We start from the raw sequence: 22,722 nt of genomic DNA on the forward strand, positions 1-22,722 counted from the left end.
GAAATTAGTCGACCGACTCCATTGGCACTCAAACTTGGCCAGGCAAGGCCGCACAAACCTAATGACCAGTAATCGTAGCAATTTTTATTAATGACCCCACATTGGTAGAAGTAAGGTCTGCGTACAGTTTATCCTCCCCAAACCTCACGTTGTGTGAAATTTCACTGATTGTTGTTTGATATCACGAAATAGAAATTCAAGATTTATGTATTTTGTGTTTGCTAGTACACTAATTTTACGAAAATTATTTGGATAAATAACGTCCTTATAGATTGGTTTGACTGTGTAATTGAAAGGAAGTTCATATTTAGACAATGAAGAACACGTGATTCAAAATAAATATACAAAAATACTGTAAAACTTAGGGAAAGATCTTCATTCAAATGACTAAGAATACAAGATTTTGAAACTATAAAATAATCCAACAGCCTAAATACTAAAAGCAACTGAAGCTTTTTGCAGACAATGTGGAGAAGTAGAGAAACTTTATGCACAGTTCATTGAGCAAATGAAATTTTTGCTTATTTCCAGAACTTAGATGTGGAGCGTAGATCGAGATGAACGATTCCGTCTACTTAAATCTGAACTATCTTTCTTCCACATTGCCTCTAAATGCTGAAAGCAATTCAATGGTCTAATTACCTGCATGTAGCAAAATATTTATGGTGAAAAAGAGGCACTTAGGTATCCACTGAATAATATGTTATGCTCAACTGTAGTAAAGGTCGTGGGGAGAGATTAAGGTTTTGTATAATAATGTTGCCTGGAGAGGAAATTAAATGGGAACATGGTCATTGGTGAGGATTCATATAACCAAACCCAACTTGTTTGGGATTGAAGGGGCATTATTGAGTCAAGCAACCAAACCTGAGGAAAGAAGTCATATCCAAGCTAATTATAACTAACTCGGCCACTTATATTATACTCACTACGTCCATATTTACTTGTTCAGTATTGACCTGAACACCTCCCCCCCCCCCCTCTCCCCCCCAAACCCTACGTCCAATCACATAATTAAATGCAGACAAACAGTTGGAAGGGGAACTATGATGGGAGTTTTACCTTCCAATGCTTGTTGTGGTCAAACTTTTTATAGATGGACTCGAGCCTTGGGATAATTTGCTTGAAACTTGGACGCTCGGCTGGCTCGTCATTCCAACAATCTTCAATTAACCTGAAAACCAAAAGCACCCCTAAATATTATTCCCTTTGTTTCAATTTGTTTGCATGGTTTTGACTTGATCCGGAGTTGAATAAAGTAAAAAAGACTTTTGAATCTTGTTGTATTAAATTAAAGATAGATAAAATGTACCAAATACCCTTTAATCTTGTGGTTTTAAACATGTCATGTGGAAAGTTGAAATTAAAAGGTTGCCCAAAAATGGAAAGAGACATTTTTTTGAAACAGACTAAAATGTAAAGTAAGACAAACAAATTAAAACTGATGGAGTACCATATTGGAGACAACAGTTGATGACCATAAAATGGTAAATTTCTATACAAAAAAACGAAAATAAGGACATTTTTCCAAGATACCATTTTGTTTAAATGCTACAATCTACGTAATGACCCTAGTTGATCAGTTATAACCCTACTAATTTGTACATTAGTAGAATCAAGATTGAAACCCATCGAGGTGGAACCAAGATTTCAACTTTATGGGTACTGAATTTTAGAACGCCAACTTCAAATGCTAATAATAGAGTTCTAAATTTAATATGTGTACATATTTAATGAATCTCTTAACATAGATCATTGTTTGAGCAAAAGCTATTAGGCTCAGTTGAACCTTATATCTGGGCTTCTACCACGGCCCCTAGACACTCACGCACTAGTTTTATTTCAATGTTGCTCTTTTTGACATGTCAGATCCCAGCTCATTATCTTTTAATTTTACACCTAAACCCTTTTGTTCAGAAACTGAATGGGAACAGAAACACATGGCAACGTCTGCAAACACTCCAGAAAATTGCACACTAATACAACAACTCCAATGTAATCCCACAAGTGGGGTCTAGGGAGGGTGGTATGTGCACCGTCTTACCCCTACCTTGTGAGGATAGAGAGTCTTATTTCCGATAGACCCTCGGATCAAATAAAGCATACCAAACAACAAGTACGTAAGGCAAATACAAAGGCAAAGAGAACAAAGCAACGCAAATAATATGCTAACTGAAGCAAAAGAAACAACAAATAATACTAAAGTCAAAGAATGAGATGAGGACTGCATTGTATGGAATGGGCAGCAGAATTTTCCAGCAAGTTCATGCTACAAGGCTATCAACAGTGTTGGTGCCAGCTTTACATATTGTCTATAGAAACAACTTTGGTAAGTGTAAAGCCCCCTAGAAAGTCATTTTTGTCGTGTGGCATGTCGGCAAGGATGCTTGCCTTGCACATAGCAAGGGAATCATGATATGTAATCATTGTGTAAGAGTTTTATGTGCAATGGTGAGGTGGAAAGAGGCTGCCACCTATTCTTGCATTGCAACTGCGGCATAGTCCGCATTGCATAATGCTGGACTATATGAAAGGAAAGGAACACTAATTTTAAATAGTTCAAATTTATAATTGTAAGTTTTTTCAGTTCTTAGTTTCTTTGTTTTCTTTTTTTGATGTACGTTTAATACTACTAATTTTTTTTGATAACGGTGGTATCAATGTCAGCTTGCGCACACCTCGACTAATTCTACTGGATATCTGCTACCTCCCACCAGCAAGAGGTACTAGGTAACTCTATCCATCAAGGCTTAGACATATGGAAAATATCACCTAGTGTCTTCACTAGAATTTAAACATGAGAACTTATGGTTCTCCCTCCAATCATAGTTGACCTGCTCTTCCATGTTCTCAGATTATAATAATTGATATTACCCAAGAATTGCATGTTTTATTTTACTAGTAAACTATCGTGATTTATAGTAGCAACTGATGAAAAAAATTGAACTTACTCTTTCAGTCCATGGGCATAAAACTTCGCTGGGGCTTTAAAAGGAGGGCGCTCTTTAGCAGCATATAATTTAGGTACATCGTTTTCTTCCTTTGCAAGGAAAGGGGGGTAGCCTTCAATCATCTAATATACAGCACATCACAAAGATATTATATATCACCTGTTACTGGAAAGAGAAACTGCAAAGACGCACATCTTTGACTCACAAAATTTTTATCAAATTCAAGTTACTTCAAAACTTCCGCAGATAAAAAACATAAATAGATCAGATCAGAATTCAAGTAAACGATAATTACTGCATGTTTCTGTGACCTTACTGAAACATATTTCAATCATGTTAAATTTGATCTACAACATATCCAGTGTAATCCCACAGTAGGATCTGAGGAGGGTAGGATGCATGTTGACCTTACACCTACCCTTGTGACATAGATAGACTGTTTTCGATAGACCCTCGGCTCAAAAGAAATGTTTCTGAAGCAGAATTGCAAGAATAGTATGGCATCATTACATATTGAATTCTTAAATTGGTAATTTAATGCCATTAGTAATAAATCCATATATGTTAAACGATCTTTGATTTTCTATAGATTGCACACTCATTTCAATTTCATTTTAAAAGAGTATGTGTCTGCTTCTTGTTTTGTGCTTTCGCTTTTAAGAACACGAAAGATAATGCTCCTTGCATTCACACACTCTTAAACATAAAATAAAGATATGGTCCAGAAGAGTGCAAACAAACTGTTCTCCTCAAAGTTTAAACATTAACCAGATAAGCAAAATTTTACCTCTTGTAAAATCAAGGCAAATGAAAAGACGTCAACTTTGGTATCATATTCCTCATTCCTGAAAACCTCTGGAGCTACATATCTGCCTATTCATTCACAAGAATTTAAAGAAAAAACAAAAAGATGAAAATGTTAGAAGAAATCCAAATATCTGTCCTCAAATATCAATGAACAGGATCAGATCACAACATCTAAAATGAAGAAAGCTTTTTCTAGAGCTATCAAGCAAAGTTGAAAACACTCGACAGACTGTAGACTAAGGAGTCATTTGGTAATGCTGAATAAGGTATATAAGTAATGTTGGTATTAATTATGCTGGCATTAGTTATGTTGTGATTAATTCTTATGCGTTGTTTGGTTTGGTGTATTAAAAATAACATGCATTTGTATAATTACTAAAATAAAAATAATTTGTTTATAAAAATACCCTCCACAATACAGTAGGAAAGGATGTGGAAAAGGTTTTGAGGATTAATTTGTGTCTCTAAACATGCTAACATGCATTAAAAACCCTTGCATTGCTAATACCATGGTTTGCCATGTACTAGCTAGTAGTTATACATAGGATAATACCAAATAGAGGGTATAAGTTGAAAAAGCCTACTAAACAAGGTATTAGTAATACACAAAGCTAATGCATGCATTATTTTATCCTACCAAATGACCCCTAATAGAAATTCTGCATCCACAGTAAGAAGCAACATTCATACATACATTATTTTCCACAGTAACAAGCTACCATATCTTTTCCAATGGAAAAGAATAGAGAATGATTGAATATTTTATATTTAAAAGAAGCAGTACTCACGATAACTATCTTCGTATGTCAGAGGCTTCTCTTCTTTGAACCTTTTTGTAACTTTCAGTAGCTTGCTTACTCCAAAGTCAGCAACTTTCAGATGTCCAGTATCATCCCGCAAAATATTTCTGTTATCTTACTCAACAAAAGTAAACTATTATTACATGAAGAAACTCAAATCACAATAAACAAACATTGATGCTACTCGAAAACTTGACTAGATGTAGTATAGACATATGTAGTTCAGGTAACCTGAGGGAAGTGAAACTTACGAAGGCTCAAGATCACGATGAATAATTGCTTCTTTATGTTCATGCAGATAGTTCATTCCCCTAAAACCAAAAATATGTATGAGAATTCTTATACTCAGCAGTAATGCTCCAACCAAAGGACTACAATACATTGAAATTTTACATCCAAGAAAAGTTTTAGAATAAAGGGTTAAAAACATACCTAAAGTATCCCGATTTGTCAAGTTTCATACCTGAGCTACCAGGTGTGTGAGTTTCTTACCTGAACTATCACCAACAATTTATCAAAACACATTTCAACTATCAATTGTTCTCTTTTCCTACCTGAATGATGGTGATATTTCAGGTAGGAAAAGGAGAACAACTAATAGTTGAGGTGTATTTTGATAAACAGTGGTGATAGTTTAGGTAGGAAACTCGCACACCGGATAGTTCAAGTATGAAACTCGAAAAAATGGGATACTTTGGGTGTGTTTTTTAACATTTACTCAGTTTTATAAGTACTCCCTCTGTTCACTTTTACTTGTCACATTTGAATTTTGGACTTCGCACGCCCATTAAGAAAACAATGATTGGCATGGCTATTTTAGCACACTACCCCTATTAATTGATGTCTACTTAGGTCTTGGAAAGTACTTTGGGGAATAAGTAATTAATGCAAAGGGTAAAATATGAAAAAAAATGGTCTTTTTTGATATGTTAAAAGTGACAAGTAAAAGTGAAAATCTATCTTTGAAATAGTAAAGGGCAGCCCGGTGCACTAAAGCTCCCGCTATGCACAGGATTCGGGGAAGGGCCCGACCACAAGGGTCTATTGTACGCAGCTTTACCTTGCATTTCTGTCAGAGGCTGTTTCCAAGGCTTGAACCCGTGACCTCTTTGAAATAGTGAACAAGTAAAAGTGAACAGAGTGTAATGCATAATTTAAAAAATTGCTTTTTAAAAATGGTTTAAACCATTAATCTTGCAATTTATAAAGAGTTCAAAATACTGGTCAATAGCACAGAGTGGATGTGAACCTCGCTATGTCCATTGCAAATCTGAGAGCATTCCTTGGTTTAAGCGCTCCTTTTCTATTCAAATATTCACGGAGATCACCCTGGAAACATACAGCACGGAAAAGTTATTTCAAAGTGATAGTTTTGTAGGAAAAGTTTCAAACATAGTGTCAAAAAGAAGAAAAGAGAATGTATGTCGAAAACACGGATTGAACTATTAGGAAGAAAACAGTGTATAAAGATGTTGTCAAATATAATTATGCAAATTGGTAGAGTTAATAAGTAAGACCTTTGGTAAGTATTCTGTCACTATCATCATTGGACTACTTTGTGTTACAGCACCAAGAAATTGGACCACATTAGGATGTCTTATCTTCTCGAGCAACACAAGCTCATCTCTAAATGCGCTCCTGCAGCAGCTCTAATATTAGAGTGTGTAAAATATCCAAAAAAAAAAAAGACAGACAGAAGAGCTAAACAATGTGAAGTAGCAACTACAGGTTTTCCCCTTGAAAGTAAAAAATATAGAAGCACAATCACTTTTAAATTACGCACCCTTTATCCTCATCAGCAATCACATCCTCTCCAAACTTTTTTACAGCAACTTGTATTCCACGCCATGAGGCAATATGGAAGGTTCCCTACAATAACTTTGGGATCAGCAGAGGAGTACAACAACAACAGCAATAGTATACCTAGTATGCAGACCTTACCCCTACCTTGGGAGGTAGAGAAGTTGTTTCTGATACTATAAAGAAGTCATGACAAAATACTATAAAGAGCATGTCAAAGCATTTTTTTTAAAAAATAACTACAACAAAATAATACGATAATCGAAGTGCAATAAAACAACAGACATTAAAAGAGAAAAAACTCCCCAAGTAATATAACGATTATAATATGGAAAGATAAGTGAGACAGCGCTCTACTACGTATTAACCTCCCACCCTAATTCGTATCCTCCACAACCTCCTATCTAAGGTCATGTCCTTGATAAGCTGAAACTGCGTCATGTCATGTCTAATCACCTTTCTCCAATACTTCTTGGGCCTACCTCTACCTCTATCTCTACCTCTCCTGAAACCATTCAAAGCCAACCTCTCAAACCTCCAATCAGCAGGGGAGTAGAGAGAAAAAAAATTCTATATTGGAGAAAAAAAGATATACTAGGCCACTTCAGTAACCAATTAAATAATCCATCTCACAATTCTTGCAAGCATCAGATTGTACCATAATAGTCAGCAGATAGTTAGCCAAGGTTCCAAAGAAGAAGATAAGCAATCCTATGCAGCTGAGCTATTTACCACAGATCAATCTAAGATGTGATCAGATGAGGCTAACCTCAATTTTCCTCCATTGAACATACCTTATCTACTCATACTTGCCTCATGTGACTGCCGCTTTCAATAGTAGAATCTTATTCAATATTGAACTCTAAAGTGATCATCAAGCTACATTAAGTAAACTTTGTCACTAGAATCTTCCAAGATAACAGTACAATACAACAACAACAAGCCCAGGATAGTCCCACCATGTGGGGTCTGGGGAGGGTAGAGTGTACGCAGACCTAACCCCCAGCTTGAAAGGTAGGGCGGCTGTTTCCGAAAGACCCTCGGCTTAAGAGAGAAGAACAGGAGAGGAGAAACAAGGAAAACAAGACACAGGTCAGTAGAGCCAAGCATATCGAAAACAATATAAAAATATGAATAATGAGAGCGAGAAAGTGAGGGTAGGAAAGACCGGAAAGAAAGGAGCATTAACTACTATCGATAAATAGGAAACCCAAAGTAAACCGGACCAACAAATATAAGCAGTAATCAAATGCAGAAATCAAATGTTAATAAACAAATGAGAAAAACTATGACTACTATGGAGAAAAGACAAGCCACCTAGCGCACTATCTTAGTCTGAGTCCTCCACAACCTCCTATCTAAGGTCATGTCCTCGGTGAGCTGCAACTGTGCCATATCATGTCTAATCACCTCTTCCCAATACTTCTTCGGCCTCCTTTTGCCCCTCCTAAAACCATCCATAGCCAACCTCTCGCACCTCCGCACTAGAGCATCTGTGTCTCTCCTCTTCACACGTCCAAACCATCTCAGTCTCGCTTCCCGCATCTTGTCCTCCACCGATGTCACTCCCACCTTGTCTCGAATATCTTCATTCCTAATTCTATCCATCCTAGTGTGCCCACACATCCACCGCAGCATTCGCATTTCCGCGACTTTTATCTTCTGAACATGAAGTTTCTTGATTGGCCAACACGCCGCCTCATACAATAGAGTCGGTCTAACCACCACTTTGTAGAACTTGCCTTTTGAGTTTTGGTGGCACTTTCTTGTCACACAGCACTCCGTAGGCGAGCCTCCATTTCATCCACCCTGCACCAATACGGTGCGAAACATCGTCGTCGATATCCCCATCTTCCTGTATAATAGACCCAAGATACTTGAAGCTTCTTTTCTTTTGAATTGCCTGGGTACCAAGCCTCACTTCCCCGTCAGCCTCACGCGGCAGGCCACTGAACCTGCACTCCAAGTATTCTGTCTTGGTCCTACTCAATTTAAATTCTTTAGACTCCAACGTCTATCTCCAGCCCTCCAGCTTGTCGTTAACTCCGTTGTGAGTCTCGTCAATCAGGACTATGTCATCCGCGAACAACATACACCAAGACACCTCACCTTGTATTTGTCTTGTCAATTGATCCATCACTAGGGCGAATAGAAACAGGCTAAGAGTCGATCCCTGGTGCAACCCCATCGTAACAGGAAAGTGCTCCCACCTTTTTTCTCCCAAGATAACAGTACAATCAAATAGATTATTTTTTACCCCTCCCTAGGAGCTCCCACCTTTTTGCTCCCTTGGTGACTCGAACTCACAATCTTCGGATTGAAAGTGAGGGGTGTTCGCCATCCGAGCAACTCCCTCTTGTTGTACAATCAAATAGATAAGACTAGGAAAAAAGGAAAAGCCAGTACAAACTCTCAGGTTGGAGAATGAAACTAACAATGAGGGCAGAATGAAAAAAGGATTTTGATGCAAGACTCCATAGGGAAAAACAACAACAACAATATAACCAATGAAATCCCACTAAGTGGGGTCTGAGGAGGATATAGTGTACCAGACCTTACCACTACATGGAGGTAGAGAGAGTGTTTTCGATTGACCCTCGGCTCATTGCATCAAACCCAAGTAAAAGAATAAGAAAAAATATATATATTACCTTGCTCAACTCAATACTATTAGTGAAATCAAGTTCTTTATCATCAATCTCGTATTCTGGAACTTCACGGCAAGTCTTAACATGCATGGGGGCCATCTGGATGAAAATTAATTTAGATAATCATCAAGCCAAGGAACTCTTATCACAATATGAAATAAAAGCTTTTTCCCTGGCCAATAGCTAGAATGGAATGTAAACTTACTGGAGGCTTGGCACCATGTTTCTCCAGTAGCTTGATCACTGCATGATTTTTATAATGTATTGCATCTGCCAGGGGCTGTTCAAGCAAGATTAGATTGTTCCCAAAAATGTAAACTAATATGGAAAAAAACAGGACACTCAAAAATTTCAGATTGCGTCCATCTAAAAGTTTCCTTATTACTTTAAGAAATCAAATTATCCTATTTTGATTCCTTTTATGATACTTTGAGAAATCAAATTACCCTTTTTTTTGGTCATTCGTGATAATAACATTGTCACTTCTACATTGTTCAGCTTTTCCACGATACATAAAGGCAAATTTCCTTTATAAATAACTCTGAGGTGCAATACTCAGGGACATGAGATTGCACCACATTAATACGAATAGATGCTGGATTAAACCTCCGTTCTACCGAAAATCATATTTTTTGTCTTCAATTAGTCAGGTGACTCTTACACCTAGGGTCACAACCTAAGGAGATTGAAGAAACTATAGTAGATACAGGAAGTTGACAAGCTGGCGATAAGATAATCTCAGACCAAGAGTAAGAATTACAAAAAGCTTCAGCTGGAGACACAGCTGACTCCTTGATCCGGAGACATAACAAGACTGCCTCTGAAATAATGCTACAAGAAGCTATGCTTTCAGAAAGGGATAATTGACGCTTGGCCTTGGAAGCTAACATCATCATCATCATCATCAACAATAACAACAACACACCCAATGTAGTTCCACAAGTGGGGTCTAAAGAGGGCAGGATGTATGCAGACCTTACCCCTACCTTTGTGGGGTAGAGAGGTTTTTTCCAATAGACCCTTGGCTCAAACGAAGTGAACCTTGGAAGCTAACATAGAGTACAAAATTAACACCCAATGTTATCTGCTTCAGCTGGATTGACTTAAATGAAGCATGACTTACACAGGATAACCTCATCAGAAAGGACTTCAGCTAGCTAGCAATTGTTAAATGTGCACTGTGCAGCGACTGCTGACTTATGGAGCATGTTTGACTCTATTTTTGGATTCCAGTGTGTCATGCCACAGAATGTGAACAGTGCTTATACTAGTTGGTGTCAGTGGAGAGTCGATAAAACCATCAAGAAGATTTGGTTAAAGATCCTAGCAGCAGTTTTTTGGGTTTTGTGGACTGAAAGGAATCGAAGATGTTTTGACAGTATATCAACTCCAAATCACTCCTTCAAAGCTAGATGTTTCCTAATCATTTTAGCTGGACAGAGTTAACCATCTTCTTGATGCCTTCTTTTTTAATGAAACAGCTTACTTCATAAACAAAAATTACAAAAAACTGAGACTTATCAAACCAGCTTCAAGTCTTGATTCTCCTGAATGAATTTTTACTCTTGAACGAGAAAGAAAAAGACTGTGCTACTATACAACTCATCCTCCCACTTAATGGTGGATTTTCTTGACAAAAAAAATAATAAATATTTGACTCACTTCTATAAAGCAATTATTTATATACTGATAAAAGTTAGAAGACTTTAGCCTTACTAAAGAGTTCACATCTAATCTATGATGTAAAATATTTTAGAATAATAAACACAAGGAGAAATTGCAGATATGAGAGGAACAAGAAGACAATGATAGCAAAGAGAAGGCTAAAGCGTACCATTAGAAGATTCCTAGTATTCGATAGCAAATTCTCTTACTTGTTTCTTTCCTTTTATTCATCTTTTAAATCAGATTCAAAGAATCAACGTGTCTCGTTAGATTAGTTTGCAGTTCATTGTTTGAAGAGTGCGCTTCTCTAACTTTAGTTGTTTAGTTTTCCACTCAAAATGCTCCCATGCACATTTACCAATGACACTCTCTCTCCTACTTTCTAGGATTGCAGAACCTCCCCTTTCCGGTAGACTTGCCGGAAATTGACCCTTCCTTTTTCAAACAACTCAGTTTTTACATCCTATGATTACTGTTTTACTAAAATCCTTTCTTCTTCCGTCTTTAGAAATTATGGGGGATAATAGAATATATTTCAACCAACATTTTAAATCATACGACATTACCAGATGGACTTCGAACAATGTTATATGGTATGACTGGGTGGAAAGAAGCAGAAATATGATGAGGAGGGTTATGCTCAGTGAGAAGGTGTTAGAATGGATTTGTTTCATTCTCAGAGAAGCATCATCGGCATGCCTAAGTAGACTGTAGGCAACTCTTCTATTTTGCAATTCAAAATACTTGCCAGAATCTCAATTTGTTGCACCTCCTTTATTGGAAAAATGCTACTCTTTCTCCAGTTAACTTTGAGTCCTGAGCATGCTTCAAAATCAACCAACATCACTCTTAAATAGCAAATTTGTTCCTGCTCTGCTTCACAAAATACCACTATGTCATCTGCATACAATAAATGTGTCAGTTCCATTGTATCATTTGCCATGTTCTTGATGGAGAAACCCTTTATCCAGTTATTCTGAGCAATAACTCTCATTGAGTTGTCCAGACCTTCCATTGCTAATATAAAGAGAAAAGGGGATAGAGGATCCCCTTGTCTCAAGCCTCTCTGCAAGAAAAAAACCGGCTGGTTCTCCATTTACTAGATTTACTAGAATGGAGAACCTAGTGGTTTTAATGCAAAAAGCCATTCATCTGAACCATCTCCAGCCAAACCCCATCCGCCTTAGAATATTGATAAGAAACTCCTAGTTCAAGTGATCATAAGCTTTCTCAATATCTAGCTTACACATTAGCCCAGGGATTCCTTCTCCAATTCTAGAGTCAATATATTTACTAGCTAGAAGAGCAGCATCCATGATTTGTTTTCCCTTGATGAAAGCCATTTGGTGCTTGTTAACTAGCTTACTAATCACCTTCTTCAACCTCTCTGCCAACACCTTAGCAATTATCTTGTAGACCCCTGTGACCAGACTAATAGGTTTGAAATCCCTTAATTCATTTGCTCTTACCTTCTTTGGGACTAAGGCTACAAAAGTGGCATTAAAGTTGTTCTCAAACCTTTGTTGAGTATGGAAATTGTGAAAGGTCTGCATCAGATCATCTTTGATAGTTTCCCAGAAAGCATGGAAGAAGGCCATTGTGTAACCATCTGCTCCAGGTGCTTTATCAACTGCACACAATTTTATTCCTTCCAGAATTTCCTCAAAATCTCTTGACAACCATGCTTGCTCCTCTATTGTGATTGTTTGAATCTCCATTATGTTTAAAGATAGTCTCCAGTTTTGTGTCTCTTTGTACAGAATCTGATAGAACTCCACCACTGCATTTCTAATAGCCACAGGATCTGAAGGCAATTCTTCATTTATCATTAAGGATTCTATGGTGTTGTTTCTTTTGTGAACTGTAGCCATTCTATGAAAGAACTTGGTGTTCTAGTCCCCATTCTTTAACCACTGATTCTGGATCTTTGTCTCCAGTGCATCTCCTCATTTCTAGCCACATCCTCATACTCCATTGCTAAATGAGCCTTCAATAACTGCTCATCATCTATTAGTGCTCTAACAACCTGGATATCTTCAAAACTGCCAATTTGCCCCAATATTTGTTCTTTCCTGACCTTCCGGTTGCCTCTATTCTCCTTGCTCCACTCCTTGAAAAAAGAAACTCAGCTTTGAAAGCTAAAATAAAATCAGGACTTCCTGTCACATAAAAGGATCCCCACCACTCCTTAACTCTATCTCTGAAACCCTCTACATTTAACCACCAACTCTCAAACTTGAAACAAGATTTTTTGAAAGCCTCATCCCCACAAGTTAGTACTATGGGGTTGGGATCAAAACCTAGATTAGGCAGAGCACATTGTCTAATTTGAGTGAAAAGTTCATCCCATGGAAAGGAGTATAGAAATCTATCAATCCTTGATGCATTTCTTTGGTTAGCCCCTCCCCTCCATGTGTAGGGACCCCCAAATAAAGGAGGATCCACCAATTCCAATTCATTGATGCAGCTGAAGAAATCAGACATGGCCCCAGACAATCTACTACGGTTGGTCTTTTCTAAGGGGAACCTTGTGGTATTGAAATCCCCACATACCACCCATGGTCCTTCACAAAAGCTTCTCATTGCCCCTAACTCCTCCCACAATTCATTTCTTTCATTTCTATCACATGATTCATAAACTGCAGTAACAAACCAAGTGAACTCTTGGTTTAAATTACTAAGCTTGCATGTGATGCTCTGATTGCAACTTTCTACAGCTTCCCCTTTTCGGTTCCTCTTGTCCCACATTATCAAAATGCCCCCCTTGCTACCTAAAGATTCCAATCACCCTCCTCCCATCCCCTAAGTTGTTGCGAAAATTCTCCCACCTTCACATTAAGTTGTCTCCATTAACACTATAATGTCCACCCCCTCTTACTGTATTCTACTCCTAACCAAATTCCTCTTATCGTCCATATTGAGCCCCCTCACGTTCCATGATAAAAAATTTAGCTTCATGATAACTTGGAGGTTGCACTTCTCCCTCTGCTCCTCGATTCACTCCTAGGTTTCTTATCTTTATATTTGACATCAAAGATGAGATTTCTTACTTCTTAACGGCACCACCTGCTTATTATTAGATCCTATTGTTAAAGCTTTGGCCCTCCTTTGATCTATTTTAGTAACAGAGCGAAAGCTTCCTCAGTGCACCTTTCAAAAGCTGCTCCAAAATCCTTGCTTAGCCTCAACAAATTATCCTGTACCCATTTATTTGCCTTGCTTTCAGCTTCCTTATTGCATTCAGAAGCATCACATTGGATTGGTGTTGGGTCCCAGAATTGTTATCTGTTTCGAATTAATCTGCCCCGGCAGATTGGTTTCTTCTCTAGTTATTTCTTCCAGAGAAAGGGATGAAATTTCTTCATGAGACTGAGTTCCATCTCCCGTTGGTAAAGAACTATGTGTTGTAACCTTCCCCCTTTGCTTCCTCCAGTAGATACTGGTCAGTTGAAGAAAATAAGACTCTTCCCCCATTGTTGTTACCTAACAGTTCTGCGAGCTTTTGTTCTTCTTCTTTTGAATTTTTTTTCCCGAAGATCCTCTTACTTCACTCTCTACCATCACACTTTCTTCTCTGATAGCTTCTGGGTTGTTTCCTCCATGTATTTTATTAAAGATCAGTTGTCCAGCTTTATCTGAAGTTATACTTCTTTTCTGGGGCATAGTACTCTTGGGCTGGACGAGAGGCCCAAATCTGATTTCAAATTTCAATGAGTCATGTGCAAGTCACGTGTCTCATTAAACTTTTCCCCTCCAGCTGTCTTTCTCTTAAAACCCACATGTTGTTTCTGACTAGAATCCCTTAATTGATGGGATTCTAGTGCAGAATCACAGCTTGTACTGGATTCAGCCTTGATTCTTCTCCATTGGTTCCAAAACCTGATTCTGGTGCTATTTCCAACCTGGGTTTGCACTCCACCCATATTGGAAAGTGGTAAGTAATTCTGTTCCGTTCTATGGAGACCTCCTTGGGTATTTTCCTGTCGTCGCTAGCCACCTGAATCCTTGCCCACTTCATATGGTTTTTTAGCTCTGTTTCTTCCTCAGTTGCAACCATCCTCCACAGACTTCTCCAATTTCTTGAAAGACTTTCTGAGACCACAAGTGCAGGGGAATATCTACCAATCTGATCCAAGTTTCTTTGCATGTTAAGGAGTTTGAGATGCTTCCTATTAAAGGTTTCCACCATTCCAGATGGAAGCTGCAATTCTTCCATATCCATTGCCCTTGTAAGGTTTGCTCCGCCATGTGTTTGTTTGGAAATTCAAACAGAAATGAGTCGTCATTAAGCTCATAGATGTTGACCTCAAATGCTTTCTTCCAGTTTGTTGAGGACCACCTTCTGATGTCACCAAGTGTTAGCTTTTCCTTCAACTCCTCTCCGCAATAACCAACTACACATCTCTTGAGTAGGCTATCTTCCTGATCGTCCATTCTACCAGTCAGTTTTATATTACCATTCCTATTCTTTATCTCAGCAGTACGAAGACTTTGTGATTGCCATTTACTCTCTTGTACAACTACTGAAAAAAGGTACTTGACATCCGTCACTCTCGGAGGAGGTATCTGTACCTTTCTTCTCTGCCATTTAATGAACCTTTCTATCTTTAATGCAATATCCATCCACCCAACATTCAATGTTAGCTCTGGAATGATTAAGCCAGACCTCCCCCCTCCATTTGACGAGATTATGCTTATAAATCTCCCATGTTGATTGCACTTTCTAGTGCAAAAAAGGTCCAACTCCCTTTCTAAAAATCTGCATATCCCGATCTCCTTCTTCTGATCTTTCGATGCTTCTTTCATACAAAAGCATATCCACTCCATAGCTTTTCTGCTCACAGTAGACCTTCGCATCATCTTCCTACTCCTTTCCACACATTCATACCATTGAGACTTGCCATTTTCCCACCTTGTAATATCGAATGACTTCAGCCCTGCGTTGAAATAGATCATATTGTCCTCCATCCTTAAAAATAGAGTTTCTGGTTGAGAGAAATGCTCAAAAAAGGAAAAAAAGGAGTAACCACAAAAGGCGATAACTCAGGAAGGTGAGAGAGAGGTTTTCCAGTAAAGATTGCCGGAAAAGTGTCAAGAAAAAGATGTTTCTCCCTCCTAGGAAGTAGGAGAGAGAAAGTTTTTGGTTTTCGTGCCTGAGAGCTTTTTTTTTTTGAAAGTCCATATTGCATAGAATAGGTTTTCACTGGGAGCAAGTAGGTGACTTATCTGAGCCTAATAGAATTAAGGAAGAAATCATCTCCTTCTACAAGAAGTTATATACATAACCTAAAAATGGAGGCCTTCTGAGAATATTAGCAATCATCTTACCATTGCAGAGGATGAGAATTAAGTATTGTAGGCTGATATTGAGGAACAATAAGTTTTTGAGTGTCTATAGATGCGTACTATAGACAAAGCCCCTAGCCTTGATGGTTACACAGTGGGGTTTTATCTAAAATTCTGGGACATCATGAAACAAGACAACATTATGGAGGCATTCCACAATTTCCACTAAAGTGGGATGTTTAAAAAAAGTTATAATGCAACTTACATCGCACTGATTCCTAAGAAGACAGGAGCAAAGGAACTCAAAGACTTCAGACCAGTTTAATTGGAAGCACTTCTACAAGCTGATTTCCAAGATACTGGCATAAAGATTGAAGAGAGTTGTGGATAAGTTGGTAGACAAGCAATAGATGGCTTTTATCAAATGCAGACAGATAATAGATGCAGTGCTCATAGCTAATGAAGCAATTGATTCTAGAGTGTCCCAAAATAAACCTGGTATATTATGCAAACTTGATATTGAGAAAGCAAATGACCATGTGAATTGAGAATTCATTTTAAGTATGCTGAGACAAATGGGTTTTGGTGTGAGATGGATCAGCTGGATCAAGTATTGTATTTCAACTGTGAAGTTATCAATACTCATTAATGGGTCACCTGAAGGTTTCTTCAATGCACATAGAGGGATCGGGCAAAGGGATCCCCTATCCCCTTTCTTGTTCATCATAGCTATGGAGGGACTCAAGTACTCAACAACATGCTGAATATAGCTACGACAACAGGAAGAATTCAGGAATTTGAAGTGAGCAAGGTTGCTGGAAACAGTGTAGAGATCACACATTTGCAGTGTGCTGATGATTCACTAATTTTTTGTGGGGCTAAGGAGCAACTGTTGATACTAAGACTTAGAGCCCGTTTGGTTTGGCTTATAAGTTGCTTATAAGTTGTATTCAACTTTTTTGAGTGTTTGGCTGGCCAACTTAAAGTCATTTTGTGCTTAAAATAAGCTTCAATACATAATTGGGTTTGTTTGAATGGACTTATTTTAAGCAGTTTATAAGTTGAAAACAGCTTATAAGTCAAAAAAAATAAGTTGGGTTGCACCTACTTATTTTTTTCAACTTATAAGTTACTTAAAATAAGTCCATCCAAACAGGCTCTTATACTGGTGTACTTTGAACCCATTTCTGGGCTCCATATAAATTGGAACAAAAGCCATTTGTACCCAATTAATTTGGTTCTAGATATAGATCATCTCTCACAGATTCTAGGAGGAGTGGTAGGCACTTTGCCATTAGTATATTGGGGCATGCCTTTGGGGGTTCTAGATATGGATCATCTCTCACAGATTCTGGGAGGAGTGGTAGGCACTTTGCCATTAGTATATTTGGGCATGTCTTTGGGGGCTAAGTCTGGGTCCATAGACATTTGGAACCCAATTCTGGAGAAATGTGAAAAGAAATTAGCCAGATGGAGATCACAATATTTGTCCTTGATAGGTAGACTAACTTTGATTAACTTAGTTCTAGATGTTCTACCCACATATATGTTGTCTATCTTCCATATACCCCAATCAGTAGTTCAAAGGTTGGATAAAATCAGAAGAAAATTTTTGTGGCAAGGTAATAAGGAGAGGAAAGGTTTTCACCTGGTCAAATGGAAGAACATTATCAAAAGCAAGGAACAAGGTGGACTAGGTATCAAGAACCTCAAAAAACAAAGCAAAGCTCTCAAGGTCAAGTGGCTATCAGGAGGGCCAAGCCCTCTAGTAAATGGTAATCTAGAGCAAGTATGACGAATTGAACAAATGGGTAACTAGAGTAGTTAATACCCCCTACGGTCTCTGGAAATCTATTAGAGTATTTTTGGCATTTTCTCAATAACCAATTAATTGTCACGGTTCAAAATGGCAGAAAAACAAGTTTTGGGGTTGATAAATGGATATGTACTGAGAGTCCTAAAAATCCCTTTCCTGACATCTTTGCTTTGGCTCAACATCAACAAAAAGTTGTTGCTGAAATGTGTCACAACAAGGATGGAATCTGGTCCTTAGAAGAAACTTGAATGACTAGGAGAAACCTAGAATGATAGAGCTTTTCAAGTTACTGAAGAGTTTCCAAGGAACACAAACAAGTGAGGATTATTTATGGTGGCATGGGCACAACAAAGGTAAATGCAACGTGAAGCAAGGATATAAACAAACAAGTCTTCGTGATAATCAAGGCTTCAAATGGCCTTGGAAGTAAATCTGGAGAGTCAAAGTGCCTCACAAAGTGGCATGCTTGACCTGGCTGCTAGCCAATGAAGCAGTTTTGACATTGGACAATGTGGCCAAGAGAGGTATCTCTCTATGCAACAGATGCTCCCTATGTGGTCAGGATACAGAGACTGTGAGACACCTCTTTCTTCACTGCAATTTCACTGACCAACTGTGGCAGATTTTCCTTAATCTCAGAGGCATTTCCTGGAGTATGCCTAGTAAGATTGATGAGACTATTTTCAGTTGGGAGGAAGCTAAGGCTGAGGCTGGGGCTACAAACAGAGAAAGATGAAGGATGACCCCTGCTTGTATATGGTGGACTATATGGAGAGAGAGAAATGATAGATGTTCTGAAAATAGGAACAACAACCTGCAGGAAGTCAAGCTTAAATGTATTTTGTTGTTCTGTTTTTGGTGTACAAATGGCTACTCCAATGAGACTGAGTCAATCATAGATGTATTAGGGTCCATCTAGACTTTGATTCAATTTTGGGGAAGATTATACTTCTTCTTTTTGTAAATATGGTTTTCCACTACTACCTAAGTATTAACTTAAATACAAATGTTATCAGTGTTAAAGAAAAAGAATGTGATTCTCTTAAGCACATTGCTCCAAGCATGAGCTAGTACACCCTCGCTTCACATCACTCTGTCAAGTGACAAAGATATGGCTTTCAACAGCATTAGGTCCGACAATATATGAAGGAAGAATAAGCCTACAAAGTGTTCAAATGATGTAGTCTAACTTGAAGGGGAGCAAGGAGAACGATATTAAAAATAAAATTTAGTATATGCCAACCAGATTAGATGAAGAACACTAAAACTTCATGCATATGTCCTCATCTTAAAAAAAGGTCACACATCATGTAACTTTGAAAAACATAAAGACATCTTAAAGCAGATAAGTCTATCAAGAGAAATATTTTAAAGCAGACAAAACTTCCAATTCTACAGTATTCACGTGACACGAAATGGTATAGTTATCCACCAACCATTGCTATGTTTAATTTTTATTCTTCACCATGATGCGCCATATAAGATCTCAGAATAACCAAAGTAATGTTCCAAGGGTGGCCTAAAGATTGAAGTGCTAGAGTGATAATCATGGGAACTAAGGTTCAAATCCCACTAGAGGCAACACAAGGTAAATTCTTTCTATCCAACTAAGGATGGCTAGGCAGAGTTACCCTTACCGTACCTATGCTAGTAGGAGCTAGAAAACCCATGGGTTAGTAGTGTGTCCACAGACTGACCAGGACACTAAATAATAACTGTAAAAGTAAGATGGGCTAAAGAAACAGAAATAGCTGTCAATTGAGCAATAATACTCTCGATAACCAGCTATATACCCAAAATAGAACCTTTTTTCTAATTTCATAAGCTAGATACCAAGAAGTAATAGTAGCAACAACAGAAAATACTCTCAATAACCAGCTTCATACCCAAAAAGAACCTTTTCTGTTAATTTTAAGAGGTAGATGTACCAAGAAGTAACTGTATCAACAACAGAAAACTACTTTTAATAACCAACTACATACTCAAAAAAGAATCTCTTTTTTAGTTTCATAAGCTAGATACCAAGAAGTGTGTGTACCAACAATAGCAAACTAGTCTCACTAACCAGCTACTGAACTGCACACCCAAGAAAGAACCTCTTTTTTTGTTTCATAAGCTAGATACCAAGAAGTAACTATACCAACCACAGCAAACTACTCCTAATAACCAGTTACATACCCAAAAAAAGAACCTCTCTTTTTTCGTTTCATAAGCTAGATACCAAGTAACTATACCAACAATAGAAAACTACTCTGAATCTACGTTGCTCGAACTCTCCAAAACTGATGTCACACTCGTGTCAGATTCTACAAAAATGCACTACTTTTAGAGATTCCGACAAGCACTCGTCGCCATTTTTAAAGAGTCTGAGCAACATAGCTCTCAATAACCAGCTACATACCCCAAAAAGGAACCTTTTTTCTTTTTTATTTCATAAGCTAGATACCTAGAACTAAGTGTGCCAACAATAGCAAACTACTACTCTCAATAACCAGCTACATACCCAATAAGGAACCCTTTTTCTTTTTTATTTCATAAGCTAGATACCATGAACTATGTGTACCAACAATACCAAACTACTCTCAATAACCAGCTACATACCCAAGAAAAAAGAACCCCTTTTTAAAAATTTCCTAAGCTCGATACCAAGTAACTGTGCAAACTACTCTCACCAACCAGCTACATACCCAAAAAAACCACCTCTTTTCAAAATTTCACAAGCTAGGTAACAAGAAGTAACTGTACCAACAACAACAAACAAAACATAAAATCATATTAACAATCAAACATCAACAAAACCAAAATGGGGTTCATCAGCATACCGTACTCCCCCACCGATCTTTGGGATCAACTTCAGCCCCATTATCAAGCAACAACTGCACAACATCACTTGAACCTTGACAAGCAGCAACGTGAAGTGCAGTCCTCTTATCAATATTCCTAAAATTAACATCAGTCCCAGACTCCAAAATCTCCATTATCCCATCTATATCACCCTCATTCGCCGAATACATCAACCTAACTCTTGGATCAATATCAATAACAAATCCACCATCTTCATCATCCACCCTCTCTGGTGCTAATGAAGATTGCTTACCTAATTTGAATCTCACAGGTGAATTCGGTTCCATTTCAAGAAAATAACTACACAAATTACACTACCCTAAACAATTCAATATTCAAGAAAATGCACTAAATAACAACAACATGTACCAAGAACTTTTCAAAAATCCAAAATTAGCAAAAGGGTATTTATAAAAAATAGTGCTTGAACAGATAAATTCTAAAAAATTGAGGAATTTGGAGGTTTAAACAAGAACCCCATTACAGATTAAAAGGGGGTACGTTTACTTCTAATGTAAGAATTTGCCAAATTAAGAAGGAGAGTGAGAGGCACGAGCTAAGGGCTGCGAGTGGAGGAGACAATTTCATAAGCGATTACGGCGGTGATTAGTCGTTTTAATTTATATTTGAATTTTATTTTGAAAAAATTATATTTGAATTTCGAGAGTAAAAATTTTTTATTTTGACCTCGTTCAAATAAATAACTTATATATCCAAAAAAAACTACATAAGAAATACTATCAATCATTAAAAAAAAAATACTATCACTCACAAGAATTATTAAGATTTAAAAATATATAAAAAAAATTATAATTAAAGAATTTTATATTTAACTTTTGAAATCTGAATTATATTATGGGGAAAAGGCTCAAATATGCCATTGAACTTTTGAGAAAACGCTCATTTATGTCATCCATTAATAGTTTGGCTTATTTATGTCATTTCTGTTTGAGAAAAGGTCATCCATGTTATTATTTGTAAACTAAAAATATTTTTCATTTTCCAAAACAATTTTGTAAATGTAGTCAATTATGATTCGGTCACGTCATTAACTAAATTATTATTTAAAATGGAAAAGGTTCAAATAGACCATTGAACTATGAAAAAAGACTCATCTATGTCATTTGTTAAAAGTTTGATTCATCTATGTCATTTCAGTAAATAAATAATGGCATGGATGAGCCTTTTCTCAAACGAAAATGACATAAAAAAAAACATTTTTTTAACGGATGGACATAAATAAGTCTTTGCTCAAAGTTCGATGACATATTTGAGCATTTTCCCTAAATTATATAAGATAGGATGGAGAGAGCGTATTTTTTAAAATAAATTTATTACTCAAGCATTCTTTGGTGAATTAGTTTTAAAAAAGAAACTTTGGTTATAGTAGCAAAATAAATTTGTATTCAGTGTCTATCTTTTATTTATTTTAATCTAATATTTTTTTTATTTGATGTTTGATATTTGTATTAGTCCGATTAAATTTGGATTTATGTATTCCCTAATAAAGGTAACTTTATATCAAAAACTTAAATTCTAGACTTTTAATTAAAAATAAAAAAGTATTTACCACTCCACTATAATTTTTATTCGTCTATTTGATCTAACCTTACAAGAATGTTTATTAAACCAAACACATTGATATAGAGCCTGTTTGGATGGGCTTTAAGTTGGTCAAAACCAACTCAAAGCTCCTTTTTAGTTTTTGGACGTGTTTGCTTAATGCTGACTTTAAGCCATAAAGTTCTTAAAGTCAGTCAAAAATGAAAAGTTAGGATTCCTAACTTCTTTTTTTCCAAAGTGCTTAAAGTCATTTTCTTTGACCATGAAAATTATTTTTATATCCCTTATATTTTAACTAAATTCTCAAACTACTTTTTTTTTATTCTTTTAACCCTAAAATTCACATCATAAGCACTTTTATCCAAACACTCAACTGCTTATTTATAAAAATAACTTTCAGCACTTCGTTGTTGTAATCGTTATTTGTTATTTGTATTTATTTATTTGTATTTCTTTGTTATCTATTCGTTGTTTGTTTGTTGTTTTTCTCATAAAGCTTTTAATTTTCTATTCTTATCTAACATTTTTATGCATTTATGCTT

At 36.9% G+C, this 22,722-nt stretch overlaps 1 protein-coding gene across 3 annotated transcripts; it reads right to left on the reverse strand.

The window, feature by feature from the left end:
- Positions 1 to 276: 276 nt before the first annotated feature.
- LOC129894158 (integrin-linked protein kinase 1-like) lies at positions 277 to 21,086 on the reverse strand. 3 transcript variants are annotated; one of them, XM_055969699.1, is made up of 12 exons: positions 20,596 to 21,079; positions 9,212 to 9,286; positions 9,010 to 9,105; positions 6,342 to 6,427; positions 6,076 to 6,196; positions 5,808 to 5,887; positions 4,810 to 4,869; positions 4,547 to 4,665; positions 3,739 to 3,824; positions 2,952 to 3,073; positions 1,063 to 1,174; positions 277 to 642 (listed from the first exon to the last, which is right to left on the reverse strand). In XM_055969699.1, the coding sequence occupies exons 1-12, from the start codon at positions 20,902 to 20,904 to the stop codon at positions 535 to 537; spliced, it is 1,374 nt and encodes a 457-aa protein (XP_055825674.1). In that variant the 5' UTR covers positions 20,905 to 21,079; the 3' UTR covers positions 277 to 534. The 3 variants fall into 3 exon arrangements, with proteins under 3 accessions (XP_055825674.1, XP_055825675.1, XP_055825676.1); XM_055969700.1 differs by lacking the exons at positions 9,010 to 9,105; positions 9,212 to 9,286 and having other exon boundaries at positions 20,596 to 21,080; XM_055969701.1 differs by lacking the exons at positions 277 to 642; positions 2,952 to 3,073 and having other exon boundaries at positions 1,082 to 1,174; positions 20,596 to 21,086.
- Between the last annotated feature and the right edge of the window lie 1,636 nt (positions 21,087 to 22,722).

Source organism: Solanum dulcamara, chromosome 7 (genome assembly GCF_947179165.1).
Source record: "Solanum dulcamara chromosome 7, daSolDulc1.2, whole genome shotgun sequence".
Taxonomy (NCBI): Eukaryota; Viridiplantae; Streptophyta; class Magnoliopsida; order Solanales; family Solanaceae; genus Solanum; species Solanum dulcamara.